The sequence below is a fragment of the Eschrichtius robustus genome, chromosome 16 (genome assembly GCF_028021215.1).
Source record: "Eschrichtius robustus isolate mEscRob2 chromosome 16, mEscRob2.pri, whole genome shotgun sequence".
NCBI lineage: Eukaryota > Metazoa > Chordata > Mammalia > Artiodactyla > Eschrichtiidae > Eschrichtius > Eschrichtius robustus.
In genome coordinates, this window is record NC_090839.1 from 12622776 (window position 1) to 12637234 (window position 14459).

The 14459-nt window shown below is 44.8% G+C and overlaps 1 protein-coding gene across 1 annotated transcript in view; it reads right to left on the minus strand.

The window, feature by feature from the left end:
* The window catches only part of ARFGEF2 (ARF guanine nucleotide exchange factor 2), a 97485-nt gene that overhangs the window by 64346 nt on the left and 18680 nt on the right, over positions 1 to 14459 (minus strand). The window contains exons 4-6 of the mRNA XM_068525226.1: positions 10064 to 10210; positions 8940 to 9119; positions 8346 to 8580 (exon numbers count right to left, since the gene is read on the minus strand). Coding sequence (XP_068381327.1) covers positions 8346 to 8580; positions 8940 to 9119; positions 10064 to 10210 — 562 coding nt within the window. The remainder of the gene's footprint in view (positions 1 to 8345; positions 8581 to 8939; positions 9120 to 10063; positions 10211 to 14459) is intronic.

The window sequence follows — 14459 nt, forward strand, 5'->3', positions numbered from 1 at the left end:
TTGTATGTCTTCTTCTGAGAAATGTCTATTCAGGTCCTTTACCCATTTTTCAATGGGGTTATTTGTGGTTTTTTACTCTTGTATGAGTTTCTTAGATATTTTGGATGTTAACCCCTTATCAGATATATGGTTTGCAAATATTTTCTCCCAATCCATAGGTTGCATTTTCACTCTGTTGATTGTTTCCTTTGCTGTGCCTATGCACTGCTTTCTAAAACTTTTGAATTAGCTGTGAACATTTAAAAACTGGGAGACATGTCATAAAAATCCAGATCTCGCTTCTATTTAAAAAAAAAAAAAGAAAGAATATCTGGTAACACTGGCCCCAACCAGCTGGAGCCAGGAGCAGCTGTCCCCTTTAGCCAGGACAAGAACTTGCAGACGTCCTGCTGCCTCATTCCTTGCCACTCCCAACTGTCTCTCCTCCATTGAGGTCAAGCACAGAGAGTAGGAAAGGAACACATGCCTAGTAGCACGTCTCTGACAAGAGTGGTAAAAATGGGAGACTGACAGGGTAGGGTGTTTTAAGAACCTCAGAGAGAAAATGTTTCTCAACACGGTGATTAAGAGTGAGGGCTCTGGAGCCAGTATGCCTGGTTCAGATCCCGCTCTACCACTTCCCAATGTGGGAACTTAAGTAACTGCCCCGAGACTTGGTTTCCTCAGCAGTAAACAAGGATGATTACAACAGCACCTACCTCACAGGGTTTGTGAGAACTGGATAAGATAAAACACGTAAAGCGTTTAAAATGATGCCTGAAAAGAAGAGCACTCAAACGTTAATTTTTCTTAGGCCTGTGTGTTTTATATGTAGAGCGCTAATTGCATTAAGACGTTCACGATGCCCTGGTGATAGAAGCTTTCTCGTTTCTGCCATCTGCCTGGCCCTGGAGACTAAGTCCATATTGGAATTTCCCAACTAGCCATGTTGAAAGCACTTTCAGTTAGCTAAAGCCTTCACTATCTTTCCACTCCTACAGAAAAAAGTAAAATTTCCATTTCAACATGGATCTCCCCTTTCCTTCACTGCCGTTTTTCCATCTAAACAGCATCAGGATCACCATTTTTTTGAGGGATAAGAGTGTTTAACCTATTTTCCTTGACAGGCTGGATCCATACCAGCACCGATTCAAAATTAAAACAGTCTCAGGCTAGGAAGGGGTGGGAGAGTCAGGAGGTCCAGACTCCCGCGGAAGGTTCCTGCAGAGGGAGCTGCTGCTGAGGAATCCCACTAGCGGCCCAGAAGCAGCAGGACTCCACACAGGAACCCTGGGCCGCTTCCCCTGCTCACATGACAGCCTGCAGGACTCAGAAGAGGCTTTCCTGGATGGTGTAACGACCACTAAGAAGGCTGCTGTGTTTAAGTTTCAAGCCTGCTGTGAAAATGTGAGACAACCAAATCAAATCAAATCCTTGCAAAGTTCAGAGTACACTTAAAAAGCACTGGTTTTGCTGGTTTGCGGGGAAGTCCAGCGGCCACCACCTGGCCGTTACTGATTTAGGTACCAGACCCTACCTGTTTCACAGACTCTGTCCCCAAGTAAAATAAGATGGACACCTTGACTAGGTTCAGATTGGAGAAACCCTTGCTGCCACCCCCTCCCTAGCCAGCTAGACAACAACCCCCGAGGCAGGCACTGCCAGTTACCTAACTCAGATCCTTCTTCCTTTCGGAAGGGGCTGTGCCTACGTTTCCTGGCCTTCCTAGTAGAAAGGGTGGCCATGTGACCCAGTTCTAGCCAATGAGGGGCAAGCCTAAGTAACGGGGATGGCACAGGATTCCAGGAAGGCTCCTTAGAAGGGACGTGACTCGGCTAGGAGTCCTTTAGTCCATAAAAAAGAAAGAAATCTTGCCATTCGTGACAACATGGATGGACCTAGAGGGTATTATGCTAAGTGAAATAAGTCAGAAAAAGACAAATCCTTTATGTTTTCACTTATATGTGGAATATAAAAAACAAAACAAATGGACAAATATAACAAAACAGAAATAGACTCACAGATACAGAGAACAGACTAGTGGTTGCTAGAGTGGAGGGGGGTGGGGTATGGGGCAAAATAGGTGAAGGAGATTAAGAGGTACAAACTACCACTTACAAGATAAATAAGTCACAGGGATGTAATGCACAGCACAGGATACAGAGTCAATAATATTGTGATAACTGTGTACAGTTTGTCACCTCTAAAAATATCAAATCACTATGTTGTACACCTGAAACTAATATCAGGTGGTAAGTCAGTTATACTTCAATTAAAAAAATAAAAATTAATCAGTCAGTCAAAGATCCTTACCCTCATGGTGCTTACATCCTAGCTAGGATAATAAATAAGTAAATTATACTGCTACATGCTAGGGAAAAAGTAGAGTGGGAGAAGGGAGACCTGGAGTTAGAAGGGGCAAGTGTGTGCATGTGGTGACAATGAAATATGACATACACCTGTTTCCTAGAAACGAGGCTTTGGTGATTGTCCAGCATCTAAGCATTTGGTAACGCATAAGAAAACTAAAGGGAAAAACCAAGGCACAAAGCTGTTTGCTGTCACATTCTGGCCACGTACCAATACGGTTCCTCAAATGTATGAAATACATTGGACAACTTATTGTCCCAAAATAAATGTCCATTACACAGCTAATAAAAATGCTATAAACCAATGAGCTGCAAAGCCTCCCTGTAAAGCAGGCTGTGTCAAAAACAAGTCAGAAAGAAGGGGGACCTGTGGGTACATTTTGTTGTTTTGATAAAGTGTTAGCCTGAGAACTTTGTTTGTTTAAAGCTATTTTAGTTTTTTTTTTTTTTTGGCCAGGCGGCGCCGTGCAGCATGCGGGATCTGAGTTCCCCGACCAGGGACTGAACCCACGCCCCCTGTAGTGGAAGCGTGGAGTCATAACCACTGGACTGCCAGGGAATTCCCCAGACCCTTTTTTTTTTTCTGGTCGACAAAAATAATAAAATTCCTAAAGCAGAGGATCTGGTATCGTTAACGTGGAAAACAGACTCATGTTATCCTACTGCACTGTTCCCATTATCTTCACGTCTGATTACCATCTGAAATATTTGTAATTTTTTTCTCTAAACTAACTCATTTTTTAAGCTGAAACTTATATGGAAGATAATAACAGCAAACACTTATAGAGCCCTAAGTGCCAGACACTGTTCTCATTAATTCTCACAAAACTGTAAGTACCAGTTGTATTCTCATTTTAAAGATGAGGAAACTGAGGCTCAGAGAGGTTAAAGATTTTGCTCAAGGTCACAGAGCTACTAAGTGGTCAGTCATGATCTGAACCCAGGCTGTGTGATCAGAACCTCCACACTGGCTGAGGGAGGATACATTTCTCTATTCTGTAGTACCTAAGAGTTGGGTTGTTTTTCCCTTAAAGAATGGGTTGCAAGATGAAAAAAGTGAGCTAAGAAATCTGTGAACACACTGGTAACTCTGTACCTACAACAGCTATATATTAGCTGTATACATGTAAAAATGCTAAAGTCTAATGCTGGGAGTTAAAGAGTCAGAATCTTAAAAATAAACTTAAAAGAAAAGGGGAAGTGACTGCTCGTGGGTACAGGGCTGGGTGTGATAAAAATGCTCTAAAACTGTGTGGTGATTGTTGCAAAACTCTGTGACCATACTAAAAAGAACTGAACTGTACATTTTAAACGGGTGAATTTATGGAATGTGAATTGTATTTCAATCAAGCTGTTTTTTAAAAAATTGACAAGAATAGTTGGGCCATCGGAGGGGTGTGAGTGGACAAATGGGGTGAGGTCCCAAGGGAAGGCTGTTGGCCATGCCCTAAAATTCACATAAGCTAGTACGTCACAGGCTCAAAAATCTCATTTTGCGAATTTACAAAGAGCTATCTGATCCACTTCTTGGTCAGGCCGATAAGACTGACAAATTGTCGATTTATCAACTTGGGATGAAAAACTGCTGAGGGGAAAAAGATGCTCTGGTCTGTCGGTGAACTGTCATCCACACAAATTTCACTGGGAGGCACATTATCCCAAGAAGGCCCAGGAAGGGTTCCCAGTAAAGCAGGACAACGTATGTGGAGCACCCAGGTAGCGAGCCCCACGCCTGGCACAGTGACTGCCTAGCCAGGGGTGGCTACGTGACGGCCATTCCACAGGATGGAACCCGCAGGAGAGCTGGATGTGTCCTCTGCCACAGAGGCACTGGAGCCTGGGGGCCTCGGCAGCCTGGACTCTACCCTGGGGTGCAGTGTCCCCCAGGCCGGCACCTCCCCCATCTGCCTCGCAGGCTGCCCTTCCTCTCAGGCCTCCCAGGCTCCTCAAGCGGTTCTCCTGAAGGACTCGTTCTTTCTTTAGCGTCACATCTGGAGAACTGGAAGCCCATCACTCTGTGTAAGGGTGACGGTGCACCTCCATTCTGACCTACCATTTGCAGGTTTGTGGTGTGATTTCTACAGGCAATCTGATGCCCACGTTCTTGGGAGAAGCCTCACAGGGTATATCATACTGGCAACAAAATCCACAGCAATATACTAAGTGTAAAGCATACTTTGTTAGAACAGAATTTTAAGTTAAAAAAATGTACTTACTGAATATGTGTGCTGGGCACCAGACCAGGTGTTGGGAATATAGTGGTGAACAGGGTGGCCAAGGTCTTAGACCGGGAGCAAGTGAACACAAACTCTTCAGTGATGTGGGGTAGTAATAAGTGCTATGAAGGGGACTTCCTTGGTGGGGCAGTGGTTGAGAATCCGCCTGCCAATACAGAGGACACAGGTTCGAGCCCTGGTCCAGGAAGATTCCACATGCTGCGGAGCAACTAAGCCCGTGCGCCACAACTACCGAGCCTGCGCTCTAGAGCCCATGAGCCACAACTACTGAAGCCTGCGCACCTAGAGCCTGTGCTCCGCAACAAGAGAAGCCACGACAATGAGAAGCCCATGCACCACAATGAAGAGTAGCCCTCCCTCGCCGCAACTAGAGAAAGCCCGCATACAGCAACGAAGACCCAATGCAGCACAGCAAAGGAAACCATAAACAAGATGAAAAGACAACCCTCAGAATGGGAGAAAATATTTGCAAATGAAGCAACTGACAAAGGTTTAATCTCCAAAATTTACAAGCAGCACATGCAGCTCAATATCAAAAAAACAAACAACCCAATCCAAAAATGGGCAGAAGACCTAAATAGACATTTCTCCAAAGGAGATATACAGATTGCCAACACACACATGAAAGAATGCTCAACATCATTAATCATTAGAGAAATGCATATCAAAACTACAATGAGATATCATCCTACACCAGTCAGAATGGCCATCATCAAAAAATCTAGAAACAATAAATGCTGGAGAGGGTGTGGAGAAAAGGGAACCCTCCTGCACTGTTGGTGGGAATGTAAATTGATACAGCCACTATGGAGAACAGTATGGAGGTTCCTTAAAAAACTAAAACAGAACTACCATACGACCCAGCAATCCCACTACTGGGCATATACCCTGAGAAAACCATAATTCAAAAAGTGTCATGTACCACAATGTTCATTGCAGCTCTGTTTACAATAGCCAGGACATGGAAGCAACCTAAGTGTCCATCGACAGATGAATGGATAAAGATGTGGCACATATATACAAGGGAATATTTACTCAGCCATAAAAAGAAACAAAATTGAGTTATTTGTAGTGAGATGGATGGACCTAGAGTCTGTCATACAGAGTGAAGTAAGTCAGAAAGAGAAAAACAAATACCGTATGTTAACACATATATATGGAATCTAAAAAAAAAAAATGGTCATGAAGAACCTAGGGGCAAGACAGGAATAAAGACGCAGACCTACTAGAGAATGGACTTGAGGATACGGGGAGGGGGAAGGATAAGATGTGACAAAGTCAGAGAGTGGCATGGACATATATACACTACCAAATGTAAAATAGAGAGCTAGTGGGAAGCAGCGGCATAGCACAGGGAGATGAGCTCGGTGCTTTGTGACCGCCTAGAGGGGTGGGATAGGGAGGGTGGGAGGGAGGGAGACACAAGAGGGAAGAGACATGGGGACATATGTATACGTATAACGGATTCGCTTTGTTATAAAGCAGAAACTAACACACCATTGTAAAGCAATTATATTCCAATAAAGATGTTAAAAAAAAAAAAAGACCCAATGCAACCAAAAAATAAATAAAATTATATATATTTAAAAAATCTGCCGCTGGACTAAAAGCAAAATAAAGTAACCTTACAAAGGATGAAAAAAAAAAGTGCTATGAGGAAAATAAAAGAGGATGATGGGACAGAGTGATGGGGAGCTTCAGAGAGAGGGATCAGTTAGAACTGAGAGACCTGAAGACAAAGCGGGGGGACAAGGAAGGGATAGTAAGTGCGAAGGCACCAAGAGCAAGCACCACACTTTCAAGAACCAGAAACACTATCGCAAACAAGGGGAAAGGAAGTAAAAGAAAGGTATAGGGAGGTGGGCAGGGCCAGGCCACACAGGGCCTTAGAAGCTGTGGGGATGGGGCAGGCACAGACTTCACTCTGAATGGGACGGGATGGGAAATTATCAGAGGGGTTTAAGCAGGGGGGTGGTGGTGATCTAATTCATGCTTTTAAGAGATCACTTTGGCTGCCTTGTGGAAAATGGGCTGTAGTGGAAGGACGCTCTTACGGCTCAGAGAGGCGTGCTTTTACATCTGCACAGCTAGGCTTACTACGGCCTGTTTAAATATTAATATTTATCGATTGAACACGGTCTGATACAGGTTACAGTACAAACCTGCCCGGTCCTTGCCCTGAGAGTTCATAAGGCAAAGACGATGACACATACAGAGGCTGGGCCGGGACTTCCTGAGCACCGTCCAAGACACATGGCAGTGGGACTGAGTAGCCTGCAACAGTGTTCACACGAGACACACATGCAGTTCTTTGTGGCAACTTTTTCTTTGATCCCTGCCTTGGGTAAACTGATACAGAACAACATTCCAGCAACAACACTTGGTCTGTTCCTACCTGTGCCAAGCACTGGTAAATTACAGATGAACAAAAACTGCTCAAGTATGGTCTCTCTGGTAGCAACATACCACCAACAGACGTCATTACCAATAATGGGGCAGAAGAAGATATGAGACCAATTATAAAGGCAGGTCAGACATATATACGCTACTATGCATAAAACAGATAACTAATGAGAACCTACTGTATAGCACAGGGGAGAAAAAAACACAATCTGTTTGTAGACGTATATTAAGTTAACCTTAAAAATGCGTTTCAATATACAGTAGGTGCAGAAAAATACTGTTTGATTCCACTTATACGAAATACCTAGAATAGTCTAATTCATAGAGTCAGAAAGTACACTGCTGGATGCCAGGGGCCAGAGGGTGGGGAGGGGGAATGGGGAGTCAGTGTTTAATGGGGACAGAGTTTCAGTTCAGGAAGGTGAAAATTTTGGGAGATGGATGATGGTGAGAGTGGCACAACGATGTGAAATGTACTTAGTGTCACTGAATCATACAGTTAAATATGGTTGAAACAGTATGTTTTATATTATGTGACTTTTACCGCAATAAAAAAAATTAAAAAAAAAAAAAAAGGCGGGTCAGATACTTCACTGTAGAGCCGTCAGCTAGAGCGAAGAATTATTTGGCAGAATCACTTGGGAAGAAGGTACATTCTTGAAAAATATATGAACTTAGGATCTGGTTTGTACAAATTGCCCAGAGAGAGATGCAAACATTCAGAAATATATGACAACCCAGTCCAAAATTTCATGCCTAATGTTTTACTTACTTTAAGACTATCATCAGGTGTGGAATATCTCTTTCAATTAAAAAAGCAAACACAACCAAATAGTGTACTTGGTCTCAGAAGAAAAAAACAAAGCTACCTGTTTATCTGTTTCTCTATGAATCCACCCACCCACCCACCTTCTGGCTCCTTTCACAGATGTCCATAAATAGCAACTAACTGTCTGGCAGTGGGCAAAGCACGGAGATCCTGTGGATACGTGACAGAGGAGGTCCTTGTCCTCCTCTGGGAGATAAAACAGACACTGAACAATCAACCACCCAAACGATTAACTCCTGGGAGACAAATGCTCCAAAGTGAACCCATGGCATTGAAGCTGACATCAAATAGCAGTGGCTAGATATCAGTACATTCCAGGAACTATCCAAAGAAAACTGCACAACTGAGAACGTGATCTGCGACGCCATGCCTCACTGGCTGTGGTTCGTGAGAGAAAAGTGAAAGGGAAGTCAAGGGGGAGGCCCAGAAATAGAAGAGCTGCTATCAGAGGTTTCCTGCGATGACACCAGACAACTCTTTCACCTGCCCCTCGGATACAGGATGGACAGGGAAGCGCACGGGCCGTACCTGATAGCGACGGGTTTCTCTCTCTGGGCACATCTCCATTCTCTGAGCTCACTTCTCCAGAACCACTCCTGCCATGTTCACCATTGGTTAAATCTGTCTTCTCAGGAGTTGTTGGTTTGCTGTGCGCCTGGCTCTGCTTCAAACGACTGAACTTTGGGGACACTGCTGCAGCTTGGATCACAGGGGACTGGGGTTTCGAATGGATTGGTTTTTCCAATTCTCTGGCCTCCTGCAACTGAAAGGCAACGAAAAAGGGATTCAATCTAAATGGATCCAGCGTTTTGATAAGGAACAGAAAATAGGCCAGCCTGTTGCATAAAAAATTTCCAAACAGAAGGACAGAATTTAAAAAAGGAAATAAATTCCTTCAGCAAACTCAAAGCAAATTCTGAATGCAAATTTCAAAACCCATGCTAGATTCTCTCTCTGCTTTTTAAAGCAAGGATGAAAACAGAGTGCAGAGCACTCAGAGGAGGAAGGGACTGATTTTAAAATGCTATGAATCTTCACCAAGCACCGAGGCCACACATGAAATAGTTCACAGCATGGGATGGTGTCCCGCCCCCCCAGCAGCTGATAACTGCTACCGCTCACCACTTGGTTTTCCATGCGGGTGAAAATGACGTTCAGCATCTGAGTAAGAGTAGCCTTGGCAGTGGTTTGATTGATGAGATTTTTGCTGGCCAAATAGATATTGTAACATGTCCTGACCGTCTGCAGGATAGTACCCTCGTGAATTTCAATGTGCGGGGACGTCACCGCAGTCAGCAGAGCCTAAAACAGAAATCCGCAATCTTCACCTTCACGAGCACCCACCTCCCATCCTCTCACAGCCAAACTTTTCTACAGGGTTTGGCTTTGTTTTCAATTTGGTTTGGTTTAAGAAGATGGCTCTGCAAACTAAACTGGATGATTAGTACCAAAAGCCAACCCTCTACTGCTCTGAGTTTAAACACAATTATTAACTCCATAGAATACAAGTTATTTAAAGTACGTAAGTTGTGTTGAAGTGGGCTTTCTACCAGCTTACTTTTTAAAAAGCCAAAAATACAGACACTTCTCTCAGGAGGGAAAGTGCTCCAACTTGATCTCACCTACGCCAATCACAAAATATACATGTTTTGACGCGGGGGAGAGGCTCAGTTTCCGAGTTCCCGGGTGGGTTTTCAAGGGAGCTTCAGGAAAGCTGTGGCTAACAGGGAGCTCCCTCACAAAGCTAATACATCCGGGATTTAAGATGTGAAACACTGACCGCACCCATCCTGATCGGTTCTCTGACAAGCAGATGGGACCACCCCATGCCAAACCACTCCTGGCAGCAGAAATGGAACAGGGCGAAGGAAAGGGAGGGTAAGAGGACAGGGGCAAATTGGTGATAAAAGTATCAACAGGAGGACCTGCTGAGAAATGGCAGTCTGGGAATCCAGAATTTCGAGGGGAAAGAGCAGAGGATTTGAAGTTGGTTTAATTCACAAGCAATTTACGTAGTTATTAGCAGAACTGTTTACTTTGAAAACACACCTGGTTCCACTCTTCTTGTCTCAGTCCATGCTAATCAGTTCTGACACTTAACAAAAGCTCTAAGTGATGCTTACATTTTTCTGTTCCAGCTCAGCACCTCCTGAGACAACTAACACATGGTAAATTAGAAAACCAAATTCCCAAGGGCGATGAGCTTTCTCATTTAAAATCCAGACCAGGCAGACAGACAGAAATACCTTAATTATTTGTAACTGAACTCCTTCATCGGTCTGAGGGCCTTGAAAACAATTGCAAATGGTTTCAACGATCCTGTCAATCAGCCGCTTCCCGGGGGCTCCACTGTCGGGGGCATTGCCGGTGATGTGCCCATATGCGATGAGTTTCTAAACACAGAAATCACAGACATGAGAAGTTTCTGCCAGGCCAGGGCTGAGGCCGCCCACAGCAGCAAGAGGCAGGCAGTGGGCTCGGCCTTTAACTTCCGGTTCCCACAGATCCCTCTGCTCTCCTGGGTGCAGGGGGCCCAGCCACCCTGAGAGCGCAGCAGCCAGCCTGACTCCCGATGGCAGAAGAGCCCACGACGGTGGAAAAGGCACGTGTAGAACAGCCCCCAGCGCACAATCACTTGAGGAAAACATGGAGCGATTAAAAACTATACATAATAGAGACAGAAAGTAGTCAGCGGCTGCCTAGACCTGGGAGGATCCCAGGGAAACAGGGAGTGACTGCTGATGAGCAAAAACGGGGCTTCTTTCTAAGGATAAAGATGGTCTCTAATTAGATTGTGGTGAGGGCTCCACAACTCTGTCAATATATGAAAGTCACTGAATTGTATACCTCAGATGGGTGAATTGTATGCATGTGAATTATATCTCAAGCTGCTAAAAAACTTTTTTTTTCTAACAGTAAGATACATAAAAAACTAATGATAACATGGTTTGCTTGAGCGCAGGAAGAACTAAGGCAGCTGTAGGCAGGGGTGGGACTAACATTTTGTAGAGCAGGCTTTCATTCTTTTAGAATGTTGAATCATGTTGGTGTATTTTCTATTCCAAAAATTAAAGTAAAAAAACTAACTGACTTCTGCACTTACGTTATCAAACTGCATGTCACCCGTGCGGCAGCCTCTTCAGATGAGAGGCTGCTTGAGCTGTGCCCTCTCGGTCAGGTGACAGATCAGTTTGGACAGGGGCCACCTGCCTGCCTGGGCCACCTCACTCCTGACCTGGATTTCATCAGGGACAATCTGAGAGCTGGAAGGGAACTCAAAGGTCAGGATGGTTTCAAAGCCTGGCTGAGATTCAGGGTCACCTGAGGGAACTCGTTACAAATACAGATTCCTGGACCTCAACACAAACTTCCTCTAACAGAACTCGTTGGGTGGAGCCCAGGAATCGGTTTTTCTCCAAGCCTTCCGGGTTATCCTGATGGCTGACCGGATAAAAATAACCACTCATCTGCTACAAGCCCTCTAGGATCCGTGAATTCTAAGGCACCCTCTGCTTCCAGTGACTTGGTAAAGACTCTGACAAATGCTGTTCTGTTCTTTATCTTTTTGGTTTCTGGCGTGTCACATTCTTGATCTATCTGCCCAGAGTGACACAGCTCCTGAGGCGATCCACAGTGCCACCACCACTGCAACAGGAAGATGCGCTGCCCTGCGGAGGCCAGATGCCGTTTCTCAATGGCTCTTCCCCATCATTAGCCTCGAAAGCGCCGCCATTCAATAAGCAGGAAGAAAAACAGATGGAAAGAGAGCGACTGAGAGCACAAATATGACACTGCTGGATCAAGTGACCGAGTGAGCAAGAGAGAGGCCTGCACACACTCTGCTGCTCAAGACCAACCCCAGAGAGCTCCAGACAGAGGCAGGGAGGTGCTCAAGTGTGTTTTTGAAGAACAAGTCCAGATGCCTTTTACCTCATCTGCTCTCATTGCTGCTCCCCATGCAGGCTTCCTGTGAGGGCAACGCCGGCCGCCTGGTAAATAAGCTCTGGTGCTGGCCACGTGGTAAATGAGCTCTGGTTTTGGACACTGCTGACTCCTTACTCCTAATGGACTCAAGTCCATTTTGAGTACTGGGTTATGAGTGGGATGGTCTATGAGCTCCTAAAATGTGAATGCTGAAAAGCAGGCCCCACAGAACCCAACACTGATGGTGCAAAGCAAAGATGGAGGTGAATTACAGATGTTTAATTCAAATATAAAAAAAGATTGGAAGTATTCGCCCCTCTATGCACTCCTTAAAGGGCATGTTACCGTTCCAATGGAAAAGGGTTTTAAGTATAATTTTACTCCCTTGTGAGGCAGGGCCAGAAGAAAGCAGAGTTCCTGCAACCTGTGGGTCTTTCTAGTTCTGCCTTCTCACCCTTCCTTGTTCCGGATGTTGTTTTGGCACTGGGGGTACAACAGTGATAAGACAGTCCTTTTTCTCACAGGGGCAGAAGCGTGCTTGGCAGGCTCACTTGAGGAAGGTGCTCTGCACAGTGAGTGAGGTAGGAAGTACTAGCAGGTGTAAGCAAAGGATGGACACGATGGGATACATTTCTAAAGGCTCCGCCCGGCTCCTGAGTACAGAACAGGTTGGAGGGCAACACCAGTGGAAGCCGGGCACCCATGACGAGGCCACCTCAGCTGTCTAGGGGGAGACGCTGGTGGCTTGGACCATGAGGGACTGACAGAGATGGAGAGTAGAAGTTCCTGTCTTATTCCTTGCTGATGCGAAGCAGGGATGGGAAGAAGGGCGGAGGAGGCAGGCCTCTGGGCAGCTGGCTCACTGATACTTGTGTCCAAGGAGGCTGCTTGCACAGGGATGCGACTTGTCAATGCCCCTCTAGATGGGGAGGGATAAGTAAAGTGGTTGCATAACATATCATTTATCAGTCCACAGGAATGCCCTCAATTTGCATGCAGTGTTCTGGCATTAAAAACACTGTTGTAAAAAGCAAGCCACAGAAAAATCTGTACAAGTATAAATGATATATGATATCATTTCCAGCTACTACAGCTGAGTTGAAGAGTTGGAATGGAGACCATACGACCTACAAAGCCTAAATATTTAGCATGTGGTCCTCCACAGAAAAATGATATCATAAATGATATCATTTATGTTAAAAAAAAAAAGAAAGAAAGAAAAAAAAAAAAAGAGAGAAAATTATACACCTAAATAGGCAACTGGGTTTGGGGCTAGCAGTCCAAGGGCCTTCAGCCTTAATCTGTAAAGTTCTAAAAGAAATTTCTAACAGAGAATGTAGTCAGGTACAATTTATATTATTACAATAGATTTTAAAATGTGCATTAAAAAATTCAAAGTCTTTTAGAAATAAGAGCTAAAAGATAATGCTTGTGGGCTTCCCTGGTGGTGCAGTGGTTAAGAATCCGCCTGCCGGGCTTCCCTGGTGGCGCAGTGGTTAAGAATCCGCCTGCCAATGCAGGGGACACAGGTTCGAGCCCTGGACCGGGAAGATCCCACATGCCATGGAGCAACTAAGCCTGTGCGCCACAACTACTGAGCCTGCGCTCTAGAGCCCACGAGCCACAACTACTGAGTCCACGTGCCACAACTACTGAAGCCCGCGCGCCTAGAGCCCGTGCTCTGCAACAAGAGAAGCCACCGCAATGAGAAGCCCACGCACCGCAACAAAGAGTAGCCCCGCTCGCCGCAACTAGAGGAAGCCTGTGCACAGCAATGAAGACCCAACACAGCCAAAAATAAATAAATTAAATAAATTAATTAATTTTTTTAAAAAAAAGATAATGCTTGTGGTACAAACCAGATGGCTCAGACCAGTGGTTTCCTACAGCCTTACGTAGAAAGAAAATATGAGAAGTCTGTTTCTATCTACTTTTTTGTCCTACCCTTTTAAAAGGTCTGTTTTTGTATTGTTTATAATGTACATAATTTAATAACAGTAGTACCTGTATATAATCTTATAATTGAAGAAATACGAATATTCTGAGAGAATATTCTCAAAAATAATTTATGTGGTTGGTATGTGCCAGAAAAACTTGAAGATCACTCACTAGTTTAGGCAAGACTGAACTAACCTTCCTTCCTCCAGTCCTGGCCTTGGGGGAGTGTGTGGCGACCAGGTGCTGAAGGAAAGGAATAAGGAGAATCTTTATCACTTGGGAGAAGTGAGAAGGGAAGGCTCTGGGCTTCTCCCTGTGGAGGAGGGAATGCTGAGCTCTGTACTCACAGCAAACCAAACCCAGAAGCACCTTTGCTACCCCATCATCTCTCCATGCTCAAAAAGGGACTCCTTAAAATGCCCAGGGCACAATGTGGATGCATCTGCAGCTGGCTTCAACCCTGCCGAAACCAACCTTTACTCCTAGACACTGGCCCTCCATTTCCCAGGCAGAAGTCACATCACCCACACTGGGAAAAGCCAGTCAAACAGGTTTGCAAGGACAAACCCCAAGAGGAAATGCATTTTTTCATTCAGTATTCCAGGGAGCACCCAGCCACTTTCTAATGTCATAAAAAGGACGATACATTTTGCATTTTGTATACTAACCGAAGAAATCTTAGTGTACCTATCACATTACAGAGAACTTCTGTTCTGAAAAAGAGAGTTAACCACATGCCAAAAGCCTCAAGACAGGTACTGCACTCAAGTCGCTGAAGTA